The sequence below is a fragment of the Micropterus dolomieu genome, linkage group LG22, assembly GCF_021292245.1.
Source record: "Micropterus dolomieu isolate WLL.071019.BEF.003 ecotype Adirondacks linkage group LG22, ASM2129224v1, whole genome shotgun sequence".
In the NCBI taxonomy this organism is placed as follows: Eukaryota; Metazoa; Chordata; class Actinopteri; order Centrarchiformes; family Centrarchidae; genus Micropterus; species Micropterus dolomieu.
The window spans coordinates 18306777-18323015 of record NC_060171.1 but is presented as its reverse complement, the minus strand read 5'-3'; the positions used below and the strand labels follow the sequence as shown (position 1 = coordinate 18323015).

Below are 16239 nucleotides of genomic sequence, written 5' to 3'. Positions count from 1 at the left end.
GGGTGGGCACTCAAACTAAACTACAGAGCCAATTTTCATGGTAGTAAAGAAACACGTCATCCAGCATAAAAGTGTGGCTTACTGATTTCTTGTCCAAACATTTCTGGAAAACAATGGAGGTATATTGCACAAATGAATAAGCTACAGTATATTAGGCTTTGGCTAAACAAGCAATACTTGTTAGTAGGACAGATATGTAGGAAATACAAATACCATCACCACCATAAAATATTACAGACCTACTGGTTAAATGAGGTCTGGAAGAATTTGCTATTAAATATGAGTTTTAAATGCATCATGACTTAACTAAGAAAACTCAAATAAAACTTAGTCTTCTGTTTCCAATTTTAAAAGTATTTAATGGGTCAAGAAGAACATATTGTATGCAAAGCACAGACAACTAAAAATTAACCAAACAAATATGACAATTACAGCTTATATGGAGTTGACAATAATTGCAAATTGGCATTAAACTACTGTTGTATCACGCTTATCTAACTCCTGTTTGAAGCATTTTGGTTGGTTTGAGTAGCTAAATACCTCTGTGTTTTAGTTTCTTAAAATGACTTGTGTATTCTTTTATTTTGAGTGTAAACATGGGGTTACTGTAAAAATGCCAAACTACCCTATATACATAAAGGTTTAATACCAGTTAAATATTTCAGAGGGTAATTTTGATGCTCTTACCCACACCGTGTACTGTGGTGTAGCTGAGTGGCAATCCTGGGCCAGAATGTAAGAGCAGGTTCCAGGGAAATAGAAGTAGATGCCATCAAATGTTTCGAAGTGGTGCTGACCCCATGACCTGCAGATCCCGTCTCTGTCCTGGCCCTGGTTAGGTACTGAGAGGAAAATGAGCAGCTCACTCAGACAAGAGTCTCGTAATGATGAAGTGGATCAGTTTCACGTGATGACACAAATGAACTTCAGCGAAAATTGACACTTTACTAAAGTGCGAGAGCAAGTCATACACCCTATCTCTTTTATCATAGTTACATCATCAGGTTTTATTTAATTGAACTTATCAGTGGAAAATGGCCCTGGATTTTCTAAAAAGCCCTTTGTTGCAGGAAATCCCCATAGCCAGGCTATGCCAAGATGCTGCCTGAAACCCTCCTCAAAATAAGAGTGGGTGGATGCTGGTGACAGTGAGTCACATTTTCTAATCTTATCAGTGAATGGCTTGTCATGCTGATGGAAATCCGAAATTGGCACATTTAGTAAATTATACTTTACATATGTTAATTACAAGATTACAAGACAACAATATTTTCCAATCTGATTTAATATTTTTAGAACATGTTCTGTGTGTGTTCTGTGAAATCAGCTCTGTGACCCTGATCTTCAAAATGTGTATTATAGCTGTAGATGTATAGCTATAGAGTGTGATCATTTATCTTAGATGAAGCTTTAATTTTGATTGAAAAATCGATATTCTTTATCTTCTTGTAAATAGTCTATTCCGGGATTTAATTTCAAGCCTCAGATCAGTTTCAGGTCCCTCAGAAACTATATTGTTTCCAACATGTGTGTCAACACTAAATTAGTTCACTGAAATGAAAAACGTCTTTACAATAATTGTGACCTTAGATCTCCAGATATACTATATAAGGAGTCTGTTCAGAATATAGAAACCAGAAACTCAATCACTCAGCCCTTACCCTATTACCTTAGTGCAAGTGACTTTATATCTACTGCTGTGGGGAGTAAAGTGTGTGTGTGTGTGTGTGTGTGTGTGGATTTGAATCAACAAAGAGAGATAGAGAGATCTGGGGAAATCTGATAATTAATACTGGAGTATGTGGAGATAATTAACCTTTGTTGAATGATTGGAAAGTCTGATGCACACACGAATAACCTCATACACACACTCATTCCTGTATAACTGAGTGTGTGTAACTGTATACTGTTATTAAAAAGCTGTACACATGCTAACCAGCTAGTCTGTTGCATATCAGGAATGCTTGTCAATCAACAATACGAGTACCATGTGGATGAGATTCTGATGAATCTTAGCTGACACCAAAGGTAGACGTGTAGGTGTGTGTGTGCTTATTACTCACTGATCTGGCAGCGGTCTCCCAGTGCCTGGAACTGAGCACAGTCACACACACCGCCCTCCTGACACCAGCCACCATTGAGGCAGCCGCAATATTCTGGGAAACACACAAACAAACTCAAGATCGCTTAGGCTACCCCAGTCTATTATAGGTTTAAGTTTCTGTGAACGCGTTTGGGTAGCTTCATAAGTAGCATATTTACCTGAAGAGGAATCTCTGGCTGTGTAGTTGTGTAAAATGCTGCGTGACAGAGTACCCTCCGACAGCAGTGGTCTGTATGTCTTGGAAAACAAGAAACAGTACACACTTAGAGTAGTTCCTTAAATAATTCTCAGGCTTTACCAGCATCAGTGACATAGTGCTGTACCATTGGTGAACCCGCTGCTGTAAGTTAAAAGTTGCGTCAGGTTGAGTGGGAGAAAGTGTATGTGTTAGTGAGTGCGTCTCATTCTTTACAAAGACAGCTTTGTGCCGGTTAGGGTGTTGTGCGCATGTGGGTGCCCTGACCTCCTCTGGTTCTCTTAGGTGTAGTGTACCAACCTCCTCCCCGAGGAGATCCCGTTTCCTCCGAAGTGCATTAGCCCTTCTGCACACACACAAACATGCACATTAGTGGGAAGAAACAGTCAGAGGGGAGACTTAAGTGCACTTTACACCACTTGAATTCAAGCTCCAAACTACTTTACTGAACCCACACACACACACACGCACACCAACGCAAGTGCACGTACACACACTCATATGCTGTCTCTGTCACATACTGTAATGACAGAAATAGAAAGTGCAAAAGCAATCATCACTGTCATTGTGTTAGGAATTCTCACACAATTCTAACCCAATATTACTTATATTTTGGCAGCACTATTAATGACAGAGAGAGATTTATTCTATGTATTTCTTTGATTTACCTCTGTAGTCTTCCTTCTGCCACTGAAAGTCGGCTCTGAGCTCCTAAACGTAAAGTTATTCAATTAACATTAATTTGTCAAAATAGGTATCAGTTATTTATCTATTATGAAATCATCCTTATGATGTAGCTAAAGGCAGATCCAGAGGTATCCAATCACAAACATTTTAGTAGGCTAATGCACATCTGTGTCATTTGTAATGAGGCAGCAGTTAGATGCCATGTTAGGACACAACAATAAGAAGGGGCAGAAAGGGAGAGCAGTTTTATGACAGATAATACAGATAAACAGAAATATTATATATATATTTATATATATATATAACAATATTCTAAAATAACTTGTAATACCTTAAGGGTATGGTGACTATGGTAACCCCCTATGTTGTTAAAAGTAGGTCAAATTCATATCTGTGTAGTAAACTTTATTAAAAGACTATTATAATATTTTGGAGAAGTAAAACGATCAATACTCACCCTCAAGTAACAGAAAGTGGGAGATTGAAAACGACATAAGAAGAAATCGTTTCACTGTCCACTTTAAGTTCATCTCAGAGTCGAAATGAAGTCCCGCCGAAACGTTAACGGTGCATCTCAATGGTCCCGTGAGGAAAGGATTTTGGATGTTGGGTTTCACCGGGACGATGCTTGGTCGTAGAGTAAACGTACCTGGTGGCGACAGCTCCCCCCCCCCCCCCCCCCCCCCCCCCCCCCCCGAGCAGATGACGAGTAGCCTACACCTGGTTGGGCAGGGCAGGTAAGCCTGCACTGCTCTCTCTGTCACTCCAGCATCCTCAGCCAGCAGACAGGCTTGGCTGTTCGCCTTTGTGGTCTGTGTGTGTGTGTGAGCCAGCAGTTCGGTCGCTCCATCACGGAGGTTTTCACCTCTACAGTTAACGTTACCATCACATTTGTAGCTCACAAATGACCTCGGGGCTAGACACTTTTGACGTAGATACAACAAGTGGAGACAAACACCGGTGCCATTACGCTTATACAGAGGGCAGGGAATTTAACTTCAGAATTGCACTTGTGATTATTTATTAACCAACCAGCATAACGTTGACCTAGAATTTAGCTGTATGCAACCAGACATTAAAACAGCTATAACATAGACACAAGTTAGACATACGTTAGTTAACACAGACATTAATTTGGCTAGCTAAAAAACGACAATATAACGTTAGCATTAATGCTTAGCAAGTAGCTAACGTTACTGCTAATTTACCATATATGTGAAAAAGGTTAACAGCAAATTTAAAGTTCATTCAACAGAGCGAAAAACTATGCCTTAACCAAAAATTACGTTAATGTGTGATAACTTATAGCTAACCGTTTCCTAACTGAACTACAAGAAACCCCTATCTACGGTAACGGTAGAGGCATAATAGCCTCAAGAGTTATGCTATTAGGCCTCTACCGTAGATAGGGTGATCTTGTTTTTCCAACGTTAGCATAGTACTATCTGGATAGCTAAGCTAAGTGGTTTAGCATTATGTTCATATTTGTGCATTATCAATTAAATTAACCAACAATACCTTTAGCTTTTTTTTTTACTTCTTGCAGAGGACTGATTATTGTAATAATGCTAATCTAAATATTTGTTAGGTTAAGGTTAAATAAAGCTAGCCAGGTCTGTTTAAGTTAGTTTTGCAAGGCCATACCTTACTGTAGCACAAACATAGAGTAATGGTAAGCTCAGTAGCTTAATTAACTTAACTTAACTAGCAGTTGGGATTTTCTGTGCTTTGGTAAACAGATATGAAATGTGTTAGACTCTTAAAATCATTGTTAGGTATTCCTGTTAATTTGTCCATCTTAGTACAGGGGTTGACAAAATATGACGACACACTATAAACTTAATGTTTTTTATTGATTATGTTGCCACCTACACTTCTTTTCTTTAACAAAGAAGCAGAAAATGTTATGTTAGTGTGACCACACATACGGCCTTCCAATAAATTAAAAAGGATAGGTGATCATTAATCCCTTAATCAGTGTATTTTCCTAGCTTTAGATGTTGCAGTGGGATAAACTGGAAACTGGCAAAATTCAACGGTAATTATTATAAAGTAAAGCAGAGACATAATAGCAGTCATATGAGGATCTCATTTCATTATCCTTTGGATTGTCTCCCTCTGCAGGTTACTCATGTTTATATCAGGTGTAGCATGCATGTTGCACAGAAGCACAGAACAGACAAACAACATACAAAGGTTTAAAAAAAATCTCATCTGGTTTAATAGCACTGTGCATAATGATACATCTTTGTTTAAAACTCTTTGTAGCAGTTTGGATAGAAGCATGGGGTGGGAATTACCGAAGGAAGACTTGACTCAGATAGTGTCATGGGTAAAACAGGGTATTATTGGGTAAATTTACTTAGTTAAGTAGCTAAAAGTTTTTTTAAGGGATTTGAGGGATAGGTAAGGAACATAAAATGGAAGTAGCTGAGGTAAATGCTGTTGGGTTTCATAGCCCTCTGAGGTCACAGTTTCATTTCTTGTTGGAAATCAGTGCGTTGACTTCATCCTCTGGTTGGAGGCTATGCCACTGGGCAATTGGCCTCCGGGGGTTAGCCAGCATGTCTGACCAATGGCACTGCTCAATCCCAGTGCTGTTAGCGCCCAGGAGCACCTTCCCAATGGCGTCATTCTTCCCAATCTTATCATAGTCCAGCACAGTCACTGCTATCTGCACCTTCTATAAATGAAAATACACACAGAAAGAAAATGAATGAATTTCTGATGAATTGCATTTGTGTGTGTGTGTGTGCGTGCGTGCATGCGTGTGTGTGTGTGTGTGTGTGTGCAAAAGGATTTACCTCCATCTGTTCACATGGCACTTCAAAGCTGAAAGACTCGTTGTAGTAAGGGTTCAAAGTGTTCTTCTTTATCGTTGTTTTCTTTTTCTTGAGTCTTTTCCCATTCTGCATTAAGTGGATCTTCACATAAGGGTCTGATAGAGAGAACAGAGAGGGTTTATATCAGAGCAACAGCCTGGCACTGATGCAGTGACTCCATCAGTGAAACACAACATCTATTGTAGTAGCTCCTGATAGTTTCCCCCCACTGCTTGAAAGTGGACACACCACTAAAAAAGCCCTTAGTGCTCAATCAGAGCTAACAAACCTGGTTATATTAAATTATATTATATAATAAAAATGTACTGAGACATGTTTATATTTCTTATTAGTTGAAGAGTTTAAAATAAATAAATAAAAAAAAACTTTATTGTGGCACAGAAGTTGTCAATACTGAAAAAAACCTTTAACTTACTGTAGATCTAATGTGGATTTAGATTTTGTTTTTGCTGCGTGACGCACCTGATAATCCACCCACATCCATTTTCTTTAGGTTTTTGGCTTCCAAAATCACCACCGTCAGCTTCCCAGCAGTAGGCACATACCTCAAAGACAAACATATGTCTCCAAGCCGTTCACTCTAATACAAAGAAAACAAGGAGAGTATGTTGTTGGGGTATTGTCTAATAACTAATATTGTCTAATAAGTATGGCTAATAACTTAAGATTACATTTAAAAAAAAAAAGTATTGCAGTATCAATATCAAAGAGGATGCAGGTCTTCCTTGGAGACAGAGGTGAGGTGGCTTAGAAATTAAGTGTAAATATCAAAATGAGAAAGTATTTTACTCAAGCCAAAGAAACATCAAGCATCCGTAACCTACATACTGTATCATGGAAATAAAGAAACACATGTAGGAAATCATATTTCCTACTGAAGAGCAATTTTGGAAAACCAAAAAGCAAATTTATTTTTATTCTAATAAACTTGTGCATGGCTTTTTCAAGTTGAACTCTGCCCCCCCTCCCTTCCCAAAGTGTGCTCCCACCTCCTCCTTCTCTGCCTTCTGCAGATCCCTCCACTCCTGCAGAGTCTGGCTGAAGTCCACACTGCTCATTGGTATCCTCACAGCTCCAATAGCATCGTGTTTTGAGAAACGGTCGAAGTCGTACACAGTCATCACGAGTGTCTTCCCTCCCAGCTCAGTGTATGGCACCTACAGAAGGTAAACCAAGGACAGTCATATGAAACATACTGTGTGCTGTGTGCACCCAGTCAGGATTCATAACTACATCTTGGAGTTTTTAATTTACCTTAAATGTGAAAGTCTCATTGAAGTTGGGTTCGAGGGTCTTCCTATGAACCTTGGTTTCAAACTTTTTCTTTTTGTCTGGGAGCAGATAGACTTTGACGTAAGGGTCAGAACTACCTCCCACATCCATCGCAGGAAGTTCAGTAGCCTGCAAGATGCCTACCACCAGCTAGAATGTGATAGCGAAGGAAAGCAATAACGAGAGATGAGAACCTGGCTAATTCACAGGGAGAAGGAAAGTATTAAAATGTGACATTTCAGAGTTGGCAGATGGCGGCCATAAACATGTCACAGTGAATAGCAGCATCTCACCGTATTCTCTGTGAAGTTGTAGTCTAATGTGAAATGTAGCCTCCCCAGCTTCTCTTCCTCCTTGGGCTCTTTATCTGATAGCTCTGTTTCTTTGTTACCATCATCCTTCGGCGGCTGCACACACATAGACACACATCACATGCCGCTGAAATACATAGCTTTACAAGTAATCAATGAAGCCCCTCTGTTGGCTTGTGGAGCAGCTATTTGTGCTGTGTTCCTACAGTATATCGTATAGCATTACACAGCCAGAGGCAATTAAAAGGAGATGATGTTACCATCTAAAGTTTATTTATTGTTTAAAGGGGAGGGGCACATTTTACACCATCAGTGTGTTTAAGTGTGACCTGCATCCTCGACGGCTCTCCAAAACAAGTCATCTCAGACCTCAGCCTTTATTACAACATGAGCAATGTGCAACACATCCATTAATCTTTTTATTTACGGTCTATGGTCTGAACACACACTGACAGTTTTACTACTCCTGGGTGACCCGGATGTCAGGACTGTGATACATTGCAAGGACAATACATCTGCAGGGGGGGCCTGTGTGTATGTGTGTTTGTGTAGCCTACCTCACTGTAACCTCCATCCATTTCGGTGTCAAAGCCTCCCTTGCTCTTCTCCTTTCCCTTTTTCTTGTCCTTTTCTTTGTCCTTGTCCTTCTTCTTCAAGCACTTCTTCCACACGCAAACAGCACACGACAGCACCACGCACAAACTCACGATGCAGAGGGCAGCAACAGCCCATGATGGCACTGCAAATTCACGTAAAACACACACACACACACACACACACACACACACACACACACACACGGAGACGATACATATGAATTTACACACACTTTTAGTCAGGCGCTTGAATACAGTGTGCAAAATGTTACCCTTAAATTTCACCTTGAGATGAAACACATTTTTCCCCACACTGTTTGAAAACACAGACAGTGTAATCACAAATACAGGGAGTGAACAAAATATCAGGAACACTGGAAAATGCAATGCAATCCAATCCCATATTCCTGTAATAAATATTTTCAGGGAGGTGCTGATTCAAATCTGTGGTCATTTTAGGCCATATAGTGTTATCATTTGTCCAGCTTCTTTGTATTCTGCTTGTTCTAAAGCGTTATTGGAGCGTTATATGACTCTGACATATTCAAATACAAGATGCCATTTTGTATGACTTGCAATTGTGATTCTTCAATATGCATGCACATAGCATTACAAGCAGCGTGCATGTACAACTCTGGCACGTCTGAACTAACTAAACAATTAACTTCCACACACGAGAAGTTAGTGCACTTCTACTTGGGAGGTAACTGTGCCGTATGCATTTTTAAACTTGCCCATTTTTAAACTTTAAACATAGTATATCCCATATAAGCAAATACTTCTTTGTATACAGTGTGACACTACCTCATTCAGTCACATTCCTCAAAGCAAAACACTTTCTGCACCTTTTACTTCCCGAGGCTAATTTGCCATCCGATCATTTTAGCTGTCTGAAAATAGGAATAGAGATATTACTCTCTCTAAAATATAGTTATGGATAGAATGATATCTGCAAGCTTATTGTTAGCTGTCAAAATGTCCGCATGCGCACTCAGCTGAGCACCTTCAGCCCAGTATTTCAAGCATGGTACTCATATCTCAAATGCCAAATACTAGGGTTGTCAAAAATTGTGATCTCATTTATTTTCTTTAAAAAAGACAGAACTACAGCACTTTCATTCCCCCAAGTTGTCCCGCAGTAAGAAATAATATCTTGATGTCAAACCCTCCAGGGTCATAACTGGCTCTGGTGCTTGGATATTTGACACGACTACTTTCGAGATGCAATTATGGCTGCACCTTTACAGTACATTGGTATGATTGTATATATTTATGTTATATAGCCTAAAAGTAAGGTGTCCAACTCACTGTGGATGCTGCGCAGTTCACTCATAAACTTTTTGGGACTGTGGCCTCCAGATTCTTTTTGGCCTGGGGTGGTTGTCGCATTTGACAAGTGGGTTGGGGTGGCAGGGGTGCCCTGTGCAGCCGGGGCAGCTCGACGGTTCCCAGTCATTCTTTGAGGAGTGACTGCAGATCCTGAATTAAACTGGCAGAAAAACCGAGACACGGAAAAAATATGACTCAACCCTAACAAAATAACAACTTGTGCAATATATGGAACATTACACTTAAACAAAACAGAAATAGGAACACATGTAAATGCCCACCAGATGTGTAAAAATCTAAATCTGAGGAGCCATCCACACATATACACGTACACACCAGAGTAGAGTTTCCATAAATGCTATTGATCAGATTTATTTGAAGCAATAATCTGCTTATAGACACTGTATGATCATCACCATCAGTGTCAAATGACTTCTCCTGTTTCTGCTGGCCTGGCAGTTACACTCGAACACAGGATATGTAAGCCACTGTCTTTGCCAAACCTGCTGACATGGAGGGGACAGGGACAGGGAAGAGGAAGGGGAGAAGCAAAGTGTAAGCGCCATGCGTGGACCTCTGCTGTTCCACAGTGAGCAGCCAGAGGTGAGAATTGTGTGCCAAGGTCGTGCAGGCTAACAAAGTCTATGAGCGAAAAGTCCCACTGCCAAGACTTGACTCCCAAGTGCAAAAACATTTTGATATGCTATTTTCTATTCTGCAGACACCACGGGTATTGAGTATATGCGGTTAGGTCAGCAGATGTGATCCCACACCCAAGCAAACACTGACCTCCGTTTATGTCTGTTTTTTCTGAAATATTCACCTTTTTTTTCTGAAAAGACAGGCGCTCATACAGAAGCCACCTCTGATACACTAACAGCTGCAGGAGCGAACAGAAGCTTCCGAGGTACATCCAAATGAACCGATGGCGATGCCAAACACAACAGGATGCAAGGATTCTGATTCTGAAGTGTAACCAAGTGTTAATTCACAGCTTTTATATTTTGATATGCCAGTATGAAACAGAAACATTACAAGGTACTTATTATCAAACTGGTAATTATTGCATATGGTAAATACGTATTAGCAAACATATACATTGTCGTCTTTCATTTTTGCTGCAGAGGTGGTAATGACTCAGTATTCGCACCATATGGTCCCCCAACTTCAGTTGTGAGTGCAGCTGAAACTCTTTTTACAGCTGATCTTACAAGGTTGCAAATTCATTAAAGTATATGAAATGTGTGTCACAGCAAGATGAAATTATTTTATCTAAAAATAAAAAACAAGTTTAAGACAACCTTGTTTTTAGCGTGACATCGGAAATGTTCTCAACCTTCAGAAATAGCGAATCTTTAAAAGCAAAAGAAAATATACGAAACTGGAGTTACAAACTAATAAAACACCCATGATAATTGTGTTGTTGCAGCCTGCAGTAACAAACAGAATGATCTGCACAGTCCTGATTAATAATATTGATCTTTTATGCATCTGTGGGTTTACACACAGTTACTATTCAATTAGCACAAAAAGAAAGAGAGAGAGACAAATACATTTAAGTAGTTTAGATTGATGAAACAAAAAGAAAAAAAGGAGGCAGAGACATACCTGTATTCAGTCGTCCCAGCAGCAATGTTAAGACTCACAGGTACTCCTTTTCCTTAGAGAGAGGTGGAAGAGGAGGAGGAGGAGGAGAAAAGATGACAGGACCAGAGAGGGCAGGAGAGGCGGAGGAAAAACAGTGAGGTAAGGAAGAGTTTTTGTTTCTGGCCAGTTCTTAGACACATAGAAGAAGAGTGCAGGTGTGTGAAAGCTGGATGAAGAGAGAGAGAGAGAGAGAGAGAGAGAGAGAGAGAGAGAGAGAGAGAGTGAGAGTGAGGGAGGGAAGGAAGGACAAGATAGGTTTGGGGTCGGGATGGGTGGAATTGCAGCTCGGTCATCTTGTGTTGCTTCCCTCCGCGCGCGTGTGTGTGTGTGTGTGTGTGTTATGTGTTCGGGTGAATGTGTTCTTTTCCGTCCATTCGGGTCTCATGGGAGCACTGGTGCTTATTTCTGACACCCCACCTCTTGCGACCTCTGTCCCATCCCTACAGGTCACCCTCACCGGGCCACAGATGCATATTCATTAGTGTAGTGACATGGCTTTTTAAAGGCTCGTTAGCATAGTGAGAGTTCAGCAATAGAGGACATTTACATTCAGAGTGGACAGCTCTGTGTGTGTGTGTGTGCATCTGTACATCTGGCAGTAACTTCAAAACTGTCTCATATTGTCTATGTATAGATGATGTTGCCTGATTTAGAAACTTAGGATGTGGTTTCTGCAGCAACACAGAGATCAAGTTCCGGCCCCGCCCCGTTCACCTTGAGGTACCAGAGACTCAAAGAGATACTGTACAAAAGAAAAAGAGAGGGGTAGGGGGATGGGCATGGAAGAGGGAGCTCAACATAACCTCTGTCTGTGTCATATAGAAATATATATTATGGATTTACTTTGTTTATTTTAAGTCAGCTGTGATTGTCACATCATAAAGTGAGGCCAGTTGACTCAAGCCTTGTGTGTAGAAAATGGAGCTTTATTTATTTGTTGAGGAGGACTCATTGAGATAAATATCTATTTTACCAGAGAATAAAATTACATATATGCAACCTCCCAACAAGACAGTTCAGTCATCACATAAACAGACACACAACTTTAAACAGATACAATCATTATTAAAAATCTAGTGTCTCTGAACTCAACTCAAGGAAGTAAAATATTTCTGCAAACAGAATGTACTGAAGATGAGGGCATTAACGAAACCTTGTTCTCACAGCAGACACTTGTCATAGTAGGAAAAGCTCTCGTGTTACTAATAACATTAACATATGACAGTTTCCATGTATCCCAGCTGGTGACAGTTTGCCAGCATACACAATAGCACAATAACTTTGAAACTGAAGCACCTAAATGGAATTAAGCCATAATTCATTTTATTGTTTACACCTGTGCTTCTACTGTGACATGTCAAAATGTCTGTGAAAAAGGTCTGTTGTGCTGCAAATTTGCTTATGCATTATTCCACACCACTGTTTATTAGCCCTGTAAAGGCAGATTATGAAAAGATATAATGATGTACACAGGCACATTGTTCATGTAAACATCCAAACTGGCATATCCACTCACATGCAGAAAGCTCATATTCACGTCATAATAATAATAAATATACGTTTTCACACATGCATGTAGAAAGGAATAATGATACTTACAGCCCAAAAATCCCTGCACAGTTACCTGTAAGCACCGTTTTTTTAGTGATGGGAGAAACAACTACCTCCTCGCGCTTGGTGGCAACAGTCATTTCTGGTGTAAATTACATCTCCGCAGCAAACCACAGATGAAGTCTCGTCGCTAGGATACACAGAGAAGGCATTCCTGCCGGACTGATGGTGAGTTATCTGATATCTTCAGGAATTGGCTGTTTTCTGGTAGTTAGAAAAGTGTTCTTTTAAGCCATTTCTAGGGTTTATCACAACAAAGGATCACTTGAGCAGCTCTGCACTGCATTGGCTCAGCTAACTACCTAGCTAGCAGATGCTAACGGTATCCAAGTTAACTTAGCTGTATGCTAGTAGTAATCAAACTCTGGTTTGCCGAGTAACATTACCTAGCTTTAGTAAATTACACTGACTTTGGTGATTCAGTCAAATGACACGAGTGACATGGCAGGAGAAGGACAGGAAAAGATTTGTGTGACCACTGACAAACGCTGAATATATGAAAAACCTTAACGTTACTTGTTGCTGTAGATATGTATTCGTGGTTGATGGCATTATGGCCCAGTGCAGCCACAGTACATACCGCTGGTTACAGGTATTACGCTGACGGTTTGTTAAGAGTAAACTCTATAACGTTATATAGATTGTACCACCGTACTTAAATAGAGTCTGTGTCAGTTTCTAAAGTCTAATAAAACATTCTTCAATAAGAAAATACTTGGAAGATTTAAGTTGCACGCTTGCCTTAACGTTACATTCAGCCATCAAACATTGCAGTCATGCATGCAATACATTATACATTATAGTGTACTTAAAGTTTGTTTGCTACACACTAGTTATACCACATAATAAATTAGAGTATGATAACAAAAATATGTGAACAGATTTCATTGTAGAAATATTTATTTTGAGCTCATTTTGTGAACTGCAGTTCGAAGTCAGGCTGTTTTTTTTAACATAGTACTAATTTGTTAACATTAAAACGTGTTTTTGAAATGTAAGCAAAGGTCCAAAATTGACATCAAATGTGAAGTACAACTCTGCAGCACACATGATCTAATTTATCTTTTCAAGCCCACTTGTAGTGTTTTGAGCCAATAATATCGGAATGCCTTTTATGTTCCCTTCTGTTGCTGTTCACAGTGAGCCAAAAAGCTATATTTGGACACTGCTTGTGATGCTCAGTCTGTTGCTTGTTTATAAAATTGACTTTTTTGCAGTTAATAGTTGCTCATCCCCTTTTAAACCTCAGTGTGTGCCTTCCAGGGTGTGGGGATGCTGCCGGTGGAGCGACTTCACCTGGACCATGTTCTGCAGACTGTGTCTGTGTTGGAGTCTGTCGTTCTCCGCAGTTTTGGCCCTGACGGAGGACAGGTGCTGTTCACCCGAGACACAGGACAGGCGATGTTGAGCCGCAGTGGGACACGTATTCTCACAGCACTACGACTGGAGCATCCAGTAGCCAGGTAACACACAGACACATCTAATCCTTCACTATCATACTCTTTTGACAAGTGACATTTTGATGTATTTGTTTGTTTTTCATTTTAGGATGGTGGTGGAATGTGTCTTGAAACACAGCACTGTAACAGGCGATGGATCCAAGACCTTCATTGTACTGCTGGCGGCATTACTACGGATGATTCACACAACCGCCTGCAAGGAGCCTAATGTGTCTGACACCTATAACACCAGGGAAGCAGCAGAGGCTGCCACTGCCAGGCACTTGGCTGATGAACTGCTGGCATTTGCGTTGGAGGATCTAGATGATCTGATTGCTATGGGAGTGGTCCCGTATGGATGCTGTCTTTCATGGGAGGATCTCACAGCAAAAACACAATCACCAGCTCACACAAACAGTTACTGTGTTCAAAAGCTGCTGGCATCATTCTTTCATTCACGTCTTGGTCTCATCCACTGTGAATTTATTAGTGACCTCACCTGTGAACTGTTCACTCACTGGAAGTTTAAAAATGACCTACCTTCCGTATCACTTCAGTTTGTAAATGACAACTTGCCTGCATTGCATACACCTGTATCAGGCTTCCCTATCAGTTATTCACATTTGATTGAGGGGCAGGTCATTCACAGGGACTTTGCTACGCTCTGCCCTCAGACCGACCACCAGCCAGTTAAAGCTGTGGTTTTCACTGGGTACTTGCAGCCAGAATTTCTCCGTGCAGGAGAAGTGCTGGAGCTGGGATGTGGAGAGCAAGGGAAGGAGGAGAATTCAAGGAGGGAGAGAAGTATTGTGCAGTTTAGCGCCTGGTCAGAAAGGTCTCTAGAGCATGTCATTGCAAACCTACAGCGTTTGGGCGTCTCTGTGCTCCTGTCTGCAGTCAAACAGTCCGCTGCTGTGCTGGCTTTAGCTGCGCAGGCAGACATGTGCGTTGTGGAGTGTGTCAGTGAGAATGAGCTGTCTCTGTTTGCCCAACTAAGTGGGGCCACACCTGCCTCAGACTGCTGGACGATTGAACCAGAGCACGTTGCTACACTGACCTTTTGTCGACCAATACTGCTGGGAGCCCATAGGTATGAAAACATGTCTCCTTTTTTCACTTATAAACTGTGTATATTCAAAGTTACACAAATGCATACAAAGAATTACAGCTTTGATTATTGCTGTTTTTGTCATCTGGTTTGTCATCTCTTTTTTTCTCTTTACCACAGGTATGTCCATGTTGCTTTTCATGATTCAGAGGAAAGGATCATGATCAAACCCTGCAGTCTGGTCATTTGTGGTCCAGGGGAAGGGCAAACTGACCAGTATGTATGTGCGTTTCAAGATGCCATCTGCATGCTACTTTCAACATGGGAGCCCATAGGAATGACTGCAACTACAGCGTCAAAGAGGACCTCGCAGTCACACAAAAGGACATCTATACATACGGACAGTCAGATCCCCAATGCACCTCTCTTCCCGCGGTGTGTGTTGGAGCCAGGCTGTGTTGTACCTGCTGGTGGGACATTTGAGTTTCTCTTAAACCATGCCCTTCTACAACATGTCCGCAGTCGCTCACTTCCTAATGACACAAATATGGGTGTCTGTGCTGTGTCTCAGCTGTTAGCAAACGCTCTACTGAGCGTGCCCCGCCAGATTTACTCCCACAGTCTGCGACATTACCTGCAGACTCAAACCAGGCTCCTGAGTTTTATTCAAAATCATTCACAACACAACACAGTCCTCATACAGGGTCGGGGTAAACGTGAATTTCTTCTAGAGGAGGGTAAACCTAGCATGCATTGTTATAGAGAGGCTGATGTGTCATCAAATGTTTTTATGTTGGACTTGGGCCTTGAATCTGTCTCCTGTAAATACCAGCTGCTTCTAGCTGTGCTGCAGTGTGTCTCAAGTCTTCTCCGGGTGGACACTGTGCTGAGCTTGCACACTACTTTACACGCACAGTCACGCAGACTTGCAAACATTTCCTGGGAAGGGACAGAGGATGAGGACTGAGATTGTATTGTAATGTAATTTTTGTATGGCCACAGTATTTAATTATTTTTCTTTAAGTTTATACTTAAAGGCACTACGGTTGTGTAGTGCAATTTATAGGCCAATAAAATGTTATGGTGGTTCTGTACCATCCTGTCCTGGATCAAGGCTAGGTTTGGTAAGAACCTTAAAAATAAAACATCAAACTTC

General features: G+C 40.9%; 3 protein-coding genes and 1 long non-coding RNA gene across 17 annotated transcripts in view; 2 read left to right on the top strand and 2 right to left on the bottom strand.

Moving 5' to 3' along the window:
• The window catches only part of otogl (otogelin-like), a 26504-nt gene extending 22832 nt beyond the window's left edge, over window positions 1-3672 (bottom strand). For all 3 annotated transcript variants that reach the window (XM_046037456.1, XM_046037458.1, XM_046037457.1), the window contains exons 1-6: window positions 3445-3672; window positions 2969-3011; window positions 2601-2646; window positions 2263-2341; window positions 2064-2156; window positions 688-842 (exon numbers count right to left, since the gene is read on the bottom strand). In XM_046037456.1, the coding sequence (XP_045893412.1) occupies window positions 688-842; window positions 2064-2156; window positions 2263-2341; window positions 2601-2646; window positions 2969-3011; window positions 3445-3517 (489 nt within the window). In that variant the 5' untranslated portion in view covers window positions 3518-3672. The remainder of the gene's footprint in view (window positions 1-687; window positions 843-2063; window positions 2157-2262; window positions 2342-2600; window positions 2647-2968; window positions 3012-3444) is intronic.
• On the top strand, window positions 3668-7386 carry LOC123961788. The gene is made up of 3 exons (XR_006822781.1): window positions 3668-3724; window positions 6844-6996; window positions 7172-7386. It is a non-coding gene; the product is annotated as an uncharacterized LOC123961788 (long non-coding RNA).
• On the bottom strand, window positions 5180-13086 carry syt1b (synaptotagmin Ib). 11 transcript variants are annotated; one of them, XM_046037464.1, is made up of 12 exons: window positions 12610-13086; window positions 10947-10998; window positions 10162-10303; window positions 9755-9844; window positions 9318-9498; window positions 7971-8152; window positions 7396-7509; window positions 7085-7252; window positions 6820-6987; window positions 6293-6410; window positions 5792-5925; window positions 5180-5670 (listed from the first exon to the last, which is right to left on the bottom strand). In XM_046037464.1, the coding sequence occupies exons 1-12, from the start codon at window positions 12674-12676 to the stop codon at window positions 5464-5466; spliced, it is 1623 nt and encodes a 540-aa protein (XP_045893420.1). In that variant the 5' UTR covers window positions 12677-13086; the 3' UTR covers window positions 5180-5463. The 11 variants fall into 11 exon arrangements, with proteins under 11 accessions (XP_045893420.1, XP_045893421.1, XP_045893423.1 ...); XM_046037465.1 differs by having other exon boundaries at window positions 12585-13085; XM_046037467.1 differs by lacking the exon at window positions 10162-10303 and having other exon boundaries at window positions 10947-11151; window positions 12585-13083.
• bbs10 (Bardet-Biedl syndrome 10) lies at window positions 12657-16239 on the top strand. 2 transcript variants are annotated; one of them, XM_046037461.1, is made up of 4 exons: window positions 12657-12764; window positions 13860-14059; window positions 14145-15125; window positions 15264-16239. In XM_046037461.1, the coding sequence occupies exons 1-4, from the start codon at window positions 12762-12764 to the stop codon at window positions 16048-16050; spliced, it is 1971 nt and encodes a 656-aa protein (XP_045893417.1). In that variant the 5' UTR covers window positions 12657-12761; the 3' UTR covers window positions 16051-16239. The 2 variants fall into 2 exon arrangements, with proteins under 2 accessions (XP_045893417.1, XP_045893418.1); XM_046037462.1 differs by having other exon boundaries at window positions 12702-12764; window positions 13846-14059.

What these genes read in the sequence shown, in the direction of transcription:
- syt1b (XM_046037464.1), bottom strand. Translation starts at nt 12,676, where the DNA reads ATGACTGTTGCCACCAAGCGCGAGGAGGTAGTTGTTTCTCCCATCACT. An exon ending in GAAGTCATTTGACACTGATG is followed by an intron (nt 9,499 to 9,754) that starts GTGATGATCATA and finishes TTTTTCTGCCAG; the next exon opens with TTTAATTCAGGATCTGCAGT. An exon ending in ATGAGACTTTCACATTTAAG is followed by an intron (nt 6,988 to 7,084) that starts GTAAATTAAAAA and finishes TACCTTCTGTAG; the next exon opens with GTGCCATACACTGAGCTGGG.
- bbs10 (XM_046037461.1), top strand. An exon ending in CTGGAGCATCCAGTAGCCAG is followed by an intron (nt 14,060 to 14,144) that starts GTAACACACAGA and finishes TTTTCATTTTAG; the next exon opens with GATGGTGGTGGAATGTGTCT. An exon ending in ATACTGCTGGGAGCCCATAG is followed by an intron (nt 15,126 to 15,263) that starts GTATGAAAACAT and finishes TCTTTACCACAG; the next exon opens with GTATGTCCATGTTGCTTTTC.